Here is a 10267-nt window from a genome sequence, read left to right on the forward strand (position 1 = left end):
GACTTCAACGTCGACTTTGGCTCTCAACCCAACCAATCAACTCGACTAGCAATCATCGCCCCATCATGACGCTGCCACAGCTTCGGCGTACAAGCGATGATGTCGAAGGTCAGCTTCAGGAACTGATCAGGCTGCGCAATGCTGTCATTGGCAGCCGAACCAAAAAGGCAGAGTTCGTCGTCGAGGGCAAAGTGCCTCACCTCGTCGAGCTCCTCGCCACGCCCATTGCCAACCCAACTGCGCTTCAGGTTCGCAGTCTATCTGCTACCATCTTGGGCTCCCTTGCCAATTCGTCCTCATCGCCCACGCTGTTATGCATTCTTACAGCAGAAGCACCTCAAGCCTTGACCACCGCTCTCGCCGATGTGGCATCCCTCAACGCCCTGCAGGATGGAGAGCGACTCAAAGCCATCGAATCCCTCGTCAGAGCCCTTCGATCCATCTACGTCGCCATCGCATCAGAGATTGCTCCCAGTCCGCGACTTGGTTTGGGGCCAGGCCGAGCCGCAGCAGGCAAGAGCGCCTCGATGCTAAGGGCTAAGATTTCTCGTGAGCCTGCAGGGTGGTATACCGCATCAGCCGACGTCAAAATGGCATCAGGCTCCTCTTCCGACCTGCGAACTTCCTTCAAGAAGCACAGCGACGATACTAGCTCCTCCTCAAACCTTGTTTTGCTCGGTCGCTCAGCCATAGACCATATCCTCAGCCCCGAGGTCCTCCCCTTCCTCCTCGGCCCCCTCTTCCTTGCGCCCATCCCTCGTCATGAGCGGGTGCACGAGACGCTGCGAGAAGCTAAGGCGGCGGCAAACTCACGTCCCACTACGCCAGCGTACGCTGCAGTCGTGATGAACAGCAGCTCGCGCGGCCAGGATATGGAGACAGCATCGGTCGCTAGCAGCAGTCGAATGGATATGGACGCCCAAATGGGTGACGGGTCAATGGCGCTACGCAAGCAAGCTCTCACCATCGTCGAAATGGTTGCTGGCATATTTTCGGCATGTCTAGGCCTACCTGGCCCGGGTATCTTAGCCTCAAAGGCGGGCAAGTCAGGGTCGTCGTCGGCGTCATTCGCCTCACCGGCGCAGGAGATAGCCACGCGCCGTCGCCACCTCATCGACTTCAATGCCTCTGGGTCTCCCTTCCAAGCAATTGAAGTCAATCTGCAAGACACAGAAGCAGAGCCAATCGCAACGCCGTCTTTCCTCAGCATCCTTCTCGCGGCTGCCGAATCTGGCTATCCGAAGGCACAAGAGTCGGCACTCTGGCTACTCTGCGAGCTCGTTCGGGATAATGCCGATACGTCAGTGCAACTCTTCCGGCATCAGACCCCCTCTGGCCTCTTGCCCACCTCCATGCTCCTAGCGCTCCGCAATGATCCTAGCGTGGCCGTCAGGCTGGCCGCATTCTCATGCATGGCCAACCTGATCAAGGTGCATCCCTTCACTGCAAAGACAAGTGAGCGAGTGCTGGCTGTACTTGTCGATCTGCTCGACGAGTCAAGTCAGGGAGGTGGCGAGGTGCAAGTCGCCGCAGCTTTTGCTATCGCCAAGGTGGTCGAGGATGACCCAAGGATGCAGGCGGTTGCGTGCACGCAGGGTCCCTTTGGGTATCACTGCGTGGAAAAGCTGGGAGGTCTGCTCGATCAGGCGACAAAGACTCTTACCGAGGGCAACGGCAGCAGCACCAGCAAGGCCAAGCTCACCGTGCCTTCAATGGCAACATCAGCGCGCAACCAAGAAATGGCACACCGTCTGCGTGAAGCTGTCCTCACAGCGCTCGCAGCGCTCTCCTTCACGCGTGACGAGATCCGCCGCCAGATAGTCGATGGCACCACCCCCTCTCTGCTACCTATCGTCGTAAGCTGTCTCAGTTCCTCCTCTCTCGGTACCCGCGTCGCCGCCTGCCGCTTGGTACGCGCCCTCAGTCGAAGCATAGGCGTGTTGCGCACTAGCCTCGTTGATGCAGGGGTGGCAGAGAAGCTTGTTGAGATGATCAAGGACGAGACTCTTGGAGAGGATGGAGAAGACGACGAATTAAGGACGCAGGCCACCGCTAGCATCTGCAACTTGGTGCTCTCCTTTGCGCCCATGAGGCAGACCCTGCTGGACAATGGCGGGCTGGATCGACTAGTCTCTCTGGCCAAGACGTGCACCCATGGCCCTACGAAGCTCAACGCGCTCTGGGCTATGAAGAATGTGCTGTATGCCAGCGAGCTGGAGGTGAAGCGCACGGTCATGTCCAAGCTAGGCTTCGACACTCTCGAGGCACTGGCTCGGGGTCCCTCCTCTTCGACCAGTAACGAGCGAGGCAGGGACGAAGCTCTTCCCTCCTCCTTGTCGCCGAGCAACGAAAATTCGCTTGCCCTCCAAGAGAACTCTCTCAATATCATCCGCAACCTCACCTCATCCCGAGCAGGTGACATTGCCTTCACCCTCTCCGGCTTTGGTGGCGCTACCAGGTTCTTTGAGCTGATCGAGCACGTCATTTGGCAGCGCCAATCGGATCTGGTGACGGAGCAGGCGGCGTACGTCTTGGTCAATGTGGCCACGGGGGACGTGTCGCATAGGAGGGCACTGCTGCGTCGGAACAATTGCCTGGACGCGATTGTGTACTTTGCTGGTCATCCCAGGGCAGAGGTCAAGGTCGCGGGATTATGGTGCGTCATGAATCTCACGCAGGGCGTATCAGCAGCGCAGCAGCAGCAGGCGGCAGCGAGTTCTGCGGCAGCTATGCAGACAGAGGGTGCAGGGCAGGAAGCAGCCGACGTCGATGACTCGACGCCATTCGACGTAGAGCGAGAGGCTGTCGGAAGACTGAGGCGCTATGGCTTCGATGGAGTGCTGCGCTCTCTCCTGACATCCCCGGACGCCGACGTCAAGGATCGCGCAAGGGCGCTTTCGGGTCGCTTTGAGACCAAGACGGTCGCGACGGGGGCGAGTTCCATTTCGAACGAGCGACAGAGGTCCTCGTCTGGCACTGGAACAGCTCAGGCTGCCCCGCCTGCGGCTGCGTGAGGTCGCGTCGCTGGGCGTGTAGGCAAGGCTCCTTCTTACCCTTTGTACATCTGACAACTGCTTCGCCGATCCGCTGTCGTTCATACCCAAATGCTCAGGCTTCACATCTTTTATCGCGACGTTTCAATGCATGAGAATTACGAGTCAGGAGCAAAGACGAGATGATCGTGGTAAGATATGACAAGTCGATGAAGGAATGGGTGAGATGATGCGTGAAAATAGCATTGAGAGGGGCGCCGAGGCCTCGTCTCTTTTGGGGACGCGCAGAGCACGCTTAGTCGAAGGAGACCTTGGTGCCTGAGCCGGAGGCGATAGCGCCCGTCCTGGCACCACCACGACCGCCGCGTCCACCCCATCCGGAGTCACCGCCACCGCGTCCTCCTCCACGTCCACCGCCACGACCGCCGCCACGACCGCCTCCGAATCCTCCGCCACGTCCACCACCACGTCCTCCACCGCCGCGTCCACCACCAAATCCGCCACGTCCTCCACCGCGACCACCACCTCCGCTCTGGTTAGGGTCACGCGGAGGCGCGTAGTCGAGGCGCACGGCACGCCCGCCAAGCTCCTGGCCAGCGAGGGCCTCGATAGCCTTGTCTGCCGCATCCTGGGCGCTGTACTCGATGTACGCGAAGCCCTTGGGGCGCCCGGTCTCAAAGTCCTTGGGGAGGGTGACGCGCGACACTTCACCGTAGGCGCCAAAGGCCTCCCAGAGGTCGTCCTCCGTCAGCGAGAAGGCGAGTCCACCAGCCCAGAGGATGGGGCTCTTCTCGGAGCGCTTGTCGTTGAACTTCTTAGCGCGAGCATCGTTGACGTCGCGAGCGGGGCGCGGCTGGCTGAGGTCAACGTTGATAGGTCGCCCATCGATCTCGCGGTCCTTTGCAGACAAAGCAGCCTTGGCAGCCTCGGGCGTGGTGAACTCGACGTATCCGAATCCCTTGGAGCGGCCAGAGTCGCGGTCGGTCATGACCTTTGCGCGGATGACTTCACCGAACTCCTTGAACTCGGAAGCGAGCCACTCGTCGTCGACGTTCCACGAGAGACGACCCACGAAGATGTTGCAGGTCGCGCCAGCGTCATCGCCCGCGGCGGATGTGTCGGCCTCGACCTTGGCCTTCTTGGCGGAGACATCGTCGTCCTCAGCCTTGCGCTTCTTGGAGTCAGTGGCGGCGGCGGGCTTCTCCTCCTCGTCAGAGTCGGAGTCGGAGTCCGATGAGTCGTCAGAGCTGTCGTCGCTCGAGTCCTCAGCCTTGACCTTGGCATCAGCTGCGGCGGGCTTCATCTCCTCATCGTCATCGCTGGAGTCGTCCGAGCTGTCATCGCTGGAGTCGGAGTCGTCCTTCGTAGCACCATTCGTCTTGGCAGCGGCGGCGGCGGCAGGCTTCGCCTCCTCCTCGTCATCAGAGCTGTCGTCCAAAGAATCAGAGTCAGAGTCAGAGTCAGAGTCAGAGTCGGCCTCCTTGGCGGCGGCGGCGGCGGCGGCGCCGTTGGTCTTGGCGGGAGCCTGCAGCGAGAGAAGGAAGGATCATCGTCAAAAGGTGTGCAATCATGCACTGTCCGCGCTCATGGGCGCTCACCTCGTCCTCGCTCGAGTCGTCGCTGGAGTCGTCGTCCGAGTCCTCCTCACTCTCAGAGCTGGAGCTGCTCTCAGGCTCAGGGGTGGGCTCCTTCTTTGACTTCTTGCTCTTCTTGTCCTTCTTGTCCTCCTTGACGGGGGCAGCGACAGCCTCCTTCTTGGAGCTCTTCTTAGCCTTGACGGGCTCAGCAGCGGCAGGTGTAGCAGCGGCAGCGACCTTTGTTGACTTGTCCTTCTTGCCCATGGTGACGATGAAAGGAAGAGGGGAAGTGTGGGTAGAAGGAAAGGGGAGATGGGAAAGGATGGCAAGCCAGTTGAGGGCGACTCTGGACCAACTCGACTTGACCTCGTTTCCGTCTGCCCGTCTGCCCGTCTGCCCGCCCGTTCTGCTGCATCCACTTTTCTCACTCAAAAATCCACGCCGCGAAATCTTGGATAGACCGGGAGGCGGTTGCACTGCCGGCTCCACTCTACCACGCGCCACGCGACAATGGCCAGGCTCAGCGACAAGGGGCATTGATTAGCAAGGCGACAGAGATGGTGACAAGAATACAAGTGGTTTCGCGCAAACACCTCAAGACTTCAATACAGAGAGAGACCGTGACTCAAGTGAACAAGCTCTTCGTCGCTGTAAAGGAGATGTTGGGCGAGCTCGTCGCAGACGTCGAGAAGCTTACGCGCGCAGAGCTATCGTGTCCCTGGCTGCTCCCATGCGTGAAGGACGACTTTGTGGAGGATGAGGCATCCCGACTCTTAGGTCGCACCGAAGATGTCAAGGAGAGAGCAGCCTGGCGCGACGACGGCGAGAGTCCGGGCAGAGAGGGTCCGTCGTCGTGCTCTGCGCCTCCCTCGGGAAAGCCAATCTGCTGAGCGGAGGCGGCGTGGGTAGACCAGGTAGGCGTCCAAGGGAGCTCCTCTCGCGACGTGACATCTAGATAATGCGAAGTCTTCGGCACCATCAATGGCATGACAGGGGCGATGCGCCTCGAGGAACGTCTTGGCGGCGTAGCCACCATCGTCATCCGTTTCGAAGACGCTAGGTCGGGCGACCCAAGAGCCCCGAAGGCAGACCTCGTCGGCGTAGTCGGCGCCGTCGTGGGTCTACGCGGGCGAGGTCTTGGTGCGCGTGGCGGAGGAGAGAGGGAAGGCATGATAGGCTCCGGCTCGTTGCCAAAGAAGACAAGTCCAGACTCCTGCCTGCCATGAGGTTCAATGACCTCGCTCAGGGACCGGATGGCGCCGAAGCCTGGATATACGATTGGCGAGCCAAGGCTGAGTGCACCGGCCTCTGCCTCACTCTCAAAGGGCTTAAATATGCTTTGCGCTGGGTCGAGACCGCATTGTTGCCTCGCGAGGGCAAAGGCGAGCGGAAGTCGTAGCTCGATGATTGACTGCAGAGAGATCCACACGTCAGCCCGCGATGTCAGCGACTTCCAGTCCGCCGCAACGTCGACTCACCTGGCGATCCACACGATCTACAGCCAACAGCTCAACCAGCATCCTCTCCGTTCTCCTCTCTACGCGCTCTACAATGTGTCGAGCGCCGGATCCTGGGCTGTGCAGCCGACGATTCTTGGATGATGAAGACGTCGTGGTGGGCGTCTCTGCCTCAGCATAGCACGACACCAGCCCCTTGACGAGGTCCACACGCTCCTCAAATGCGTCCTCTGCGAAGCCGAATGGCCTCGGCAATATGTGCGTCACCACGCTGGCTGTGTCCCTTTCTTCGCTCTCGCTGCGACACTTCTCCGCAGGAGACTGCGGCTGGACGAATTTCGAAGACAGCACAGTAACCTGCTGCTTCGACGAGGAGGGAGAGCAGGTTGCGAAACTTGCTGGCCGTTTGAAGGGCTGCCGCTGTTGGCCAATGGCGCCGTCTGCCGTAGCGGGCCGACCACTCTTGCGAGTTCGATTGGCGGTGCGGTGGCGCGCGAGGAAATGCGTTGTTGTCGTCGTCTCGCGATTGGATGATGGTGACTCTTCTCGCAGATTGGGCTGGCTTCGCTCCAGCGACAGACCAGTTCGACATGGCTCAAAGCGCTCGATATCGTTGCCTTTGCGAGACGTCGTGGCAATGTCGCTGTCGCTTTGATTCATGAGGAGCTTTGAGATGTCGGACAGAGTGCCCGCCTTGCGCAGCTGTGGTCCTAAACGGAGCGTTGACGTCGGCGTCGAAGACGGCGACATCTTCTGCGGCGTGTGAATGATTTCGACCGTGTCATCTCCATCGTCTTCGCTAGGCCCACCAGTGCTTTGCTTGGTTGAGTGGGCCGACAGGCTGCTCAGGCTGCGGAAGTCCAAGCTTGGCCGTGATCCCGCAGCGCTGCCGCTGCCTAGCGGGCTGGGCACCCTGTCCGGCCGACTCTCAGTGCGTTGTCGGCGGAAAAGGCGCATATCGATGTAGCTCAATGATGAGGAGTTGTAAGGAGTTGTTGAAGCAAGCAAGAGATGGCGATGCCATTCGTTGCCGCCGTCAGGACAAATGAGATATACTCGCTCCTTTTACCTCGCCCCTGCGTACTTGCTCCTGAAGAGGGCGTCAAGATGCGGCCAAGACCATCTGATCAGCGCTTTGTCCTCCTCTGTCGGCATCATTTGAGCGGTCAGACCTCTTTTCGTCGCCGCTGTGACTGATCCTAGTCCTTTGTTCCTCTCCGCCGGCGCTACTGCAATTCGGGTCAGACCAGAGAGCCTCGCTCGTGTCACTTCGCCTCAGGGTCTGGCCGAGTAATCTGGGGTCGACGATATGCGCTGCTGAGATGCCGGTGGCGGTGTGAACGAGGACTGTCCCTCCTGAGTTATTTGTTTGTACCACACTCCGACAAAATGGGCTAGTCTACTCTAGATGGCTCGAGGATGGACACTTCCTTGGCATAGAGACAGGCGGCTGAGTGTCAAGATCAAATTCATCATGAGGCAAGGCTTGATGATACCAGTCACGATCAGTAACAGGTCTAGCCGCAAAGCCGACGGCGGCGGCTGCAACCACTTACCGCTCTCTTCCAATGAGCAAGTTAGTCAATCCTGTGCCTGTGTGGCTTTGATCCTCTCACGCTATCACCTTTCATCTACGGCATCGCTGAATCTCCATGATGCAAGCCACACTCGCTAGATCATTCATCACGCCTAGATGAGAAGCACAGGTCCCGCGAGGCTCGCGAGTCCCAGCCTGCAACGAAACGAGAGCACAGCAATCAGGACCCACCACGTGAGAGCGGACAACATATCAATTAGAGCGTGACAAGATGAGACGAGATGAGATGAGGCGGAAGCAACAGCAGCTAGCTAAACGATCAACGCCGCTACGCTCAGAGATATGACATGGTAAAGCGGTTCGAAGTGGCGATGGCGGGGTCCTAGCGCGGCTCGATCGATGGATCAATGCTTGTGGGCGCGAAGGCGCTTCGCCGCATGGGCAGCTACGGCATGGTACTCAGCGAGGGCGGGAGGAGTTGCGGGTCCAAAGCCTGCACCGCCGGGGAATGACTTGGTAATGTCGGGCAGTCCCTTGCCTACAGCGGCGAGCCCATCGGCGAAGGCCTTCTCGTAGCTAGGGAAAGCCTTGACGAAGCTGGCGAGAGCGGCAGCCGTGTTTGGGTCCGAGGCAAGCTTCGAAGCAAAGGCGATGTAGTCGGGGACATTGATGCCCGTAAAGGAGCCAGCGATAGCCTTGGCGAGGTCAGGAGAGGAGGCGAGGAAGGCTTTGACGCCCGAAGCTACGGCCTTCTCGGTGTCATCCCAGTCGACCTTGCTGGCGAGGTCCTGCGTCTTGGCCGCGGCGTCGGCGGCTTGCTTTGCGAGGTCGTCGAAGCTAGGCAGTTGAGGAGCACTATCGCGGCGGCCAAACGTCATGCTGCCCCAGTCGTCGATGTGGCTCTTGACGGCCTCGTACTGAAGTTCAGCCTGCTTAGCAATGGCGGGGATCATGGCAATGGCCTGGTTGGTGAGACCCTGGCGATCGCGATCCTCTTTGCTCATCTCAGATTCCTTGACGCGACGCTCCATGGTAGACGGTGCAGACACGCCGCTGCTGAGATCCTCCCTTATCTTCTTGACTACGGCGTCGGCCTGCAGCTGAAACTCCTTCATCTGGACGGGGACGAGAGCAGCAATCTGCATGGCGATACCTCGGATTGACTTGAGGTTCTGGTCCTCGTCTGCGAGTTTGCGAGCAGTGGGAGGCTTGTTGGCAGAGGTGTCCTCATTGTGGCGATCAGCAGCGTACTCCTGCATGACCGTGTTCCAGAGCTCTTCAATCTCCTTCTTAGCAGCCGCAACGTCACCGTGGTGCTTCTTGAGCTCGGCCGCAGCGACGGCTCGGAGCTCGGTGCGGATCTTGTCCATCTTGGCAGCGGTAGCCTTCGACATCTTGGGGGCAGGGTGCGCGTCTCGACGCTGAAGAGGGTTCCAGTTACCATCGAAGACTTCCACGAAGGGCCAGCCGAGGTGCATGTTACCACCGGCGGCAGCTTTGCCTGCAGCGTCGATACCCGTGAGGCCGGCGTCCAAACCGCCTGCCGCGCCAGCAGCACCATGAGCGCTGAGCACAGGGAAGAGCGGAGAAATGATCACCTCACCGCCACCCTGAGTACGGCGCTCGAGAGAGTGTCCGCCCTTCCCGATTTCAATGAAGGGCCAGCCGAGGTGAAGGTTGCCTTCGCCACCAGCCTTACCCCCGGCGTTGATGCCCCCAATACCAGCATCGATGCCGCCCGCGCCTCCTGCGGCACCGTGCGCACCAAAGATGGGGCCGAAGATCCCGCCGCCGACAGAGGGAGGGTCCTTGTTGCCCTCGTCATCACTGTGCTCAGGCTTGGGCGTAGGCATAGGCTTGGGCTTGCCCTCGGGCTTAGGCTCAGGCTTGGGCTTATCCATGCCGGGATGAGGCTTAGGTTTGTCAGCGACAGGATGAGGGTGGGGTTTGGGATGGGGGGCGGTGCCAGTGGGAGGCGTCTTCTCGGGCGCTCCCTTGTCCTTGTCGTCGGGGCAAGGCTTCTTGAGGATGGGGCCAATCGGACCAGCCTTGGCGTTGGCGACTGCCGTGCCAGTAGCCTTGGCCATGAGGCCGCCATCTCCAAGAATCATGTTGAGGATGGCATCGAGGCCGGCGTTGGCATTGAAACCAGCGCCTCCAAGATTGCGACGCTGATTGTGCTGATTGGTCTCGAGGATCTTGACGCAAGGATTGTTGATCAAAGCGGGGTCCCAAGAGCCTCCGACTGCGGTGGGATCGTAGTTGTCGTTCATGCAAGAGACCTTGTCACCGCCTGCAGAGATCCAGTCCTTGATCGTGTGGTCACCAGCAGGTACGGCGATGGGCACAGCTGAGGCGATGCTGCCGATGGCAATTGCCGTGGCGACAAAGGCGAGGAATTGACTGTCGAACCTCATCGTGGATGCGCAGTGGTGAGGATGCGGCGAAGTTGGATTACGATGAGGGTGACGAGGACGAGGATGAGGGGAGACGCTAAGGAGGAGCACAGCGATGGCGGACGTGAGATTCATTGGCACCCCTCTCCTTTTGTACGTCTTCGCCATGGTGAGGGGCCGCCGCCTCCTGACGCGGCCAGAGCGGGCCATACCACTATCCGCCCCTCTCCTCAAGCACCCAGGAAGAGGGGCGGCACGCACGCACTGCGAGGGGCTGTGCCGAATTGACGCTTGGACGGGACGACGG

General features: G+C 59.9%; 4 protein-coding genes across 4 annotated transcripts; 1 reads left to right on the forward strand and 3 right to left on the reverse strand.

Annotated features, from left to right (window-relative positions):
- Positions 1-2: 2 nt before the first annotated feature.
- On the forward strand, positions 3-3165 carry BDZ90DRAFT_230534 (ARM repeat-containing protein). The gene has a single exon (XM_025505504.1). The coding sequence runs from the start codon at positions 66-68 to the stop codon at positions 3012-3014; it is 2949 nt and encodes a 982-aa protein (XP_025364284.1). The 5' UTR covers positions 3-65; the 3' UTR covers positions 3015-3165.
- On the reverse strand, positions 3128-5031 carry BDZ90DRAFT_230535 (RNA-binding domain-containing protein). Its single transcript, XM_025505505.1, has 2 exons — positions 4592-5031; positions 3128-4518 (listed from the first exon to the last, which is right to left on the reverse strand). Exons 1-2 carry the CDS (start codon positions 4832-4834, stop codon positions 3289-3291), a joined length of 1473 nt encoding a protein of 490 aa, XP_025364285.1. The 5' UTR covers positions 4835-5031; the 3' UTR covers positions 3128-3288.
- An 88-nt stretch (positions 5032-5119) lies between these two features.
- On the reverse strand, positions 5120-6156 carry BDZ90DRAFT_230536 (hypothetical protein). The gene is made up of 2 exons (XM_025505506.1): positions 6049-6156; positions 5120-5981 (listed from the first exon to the last, which is right to left on the reverse strand). Exons 1-2 carry the CDS (start codon positions 6088-6090, stop codon positions 5196-5198), a joined length of 828 nt encoding a protein of 275 aa, XP_025364286.1. The 5' UTR covers positions 6091-6156; the 3' UTR covers positions 5120-5195.
- Positions 6157-7835: 1679 nt separating this feature from the next.
- BDZ90DRAFT_117074 (hypothetical protein) lies at positions 7836-10259 on the reverse strand. Its single transcript, XM_025503262.1, has one exon. The coding sequence runs from the start codon at positions 10168-10170 to the stop codon at positions 7969-7971; it is 2202 nt and encodes a 733-aa protein (XP_025364287.1). The 5' UTR covers positions 10171-10259; the 3' UTR covers positions 7836-7968.
- Between the last annotated feature and the right edge of the window lie 8 nt (positions 10260-10267).

The sequence above is a fragment of the Jaminaea rosea genome (assembly GCF_003144245.1).
Source record: "Jaminaea rosea strain MCA 5214 unplaced genomic scaffold BDZ90scaffold_2, whole genome shotgun sequence".
Classification (NCBI taxonomy): domain Eukaryota; kingdom Fungi; phylum Basidiomycota; class Exobasidiomycetes; order Microstromatales; genus Jaminaea; species Jaminaea rosea.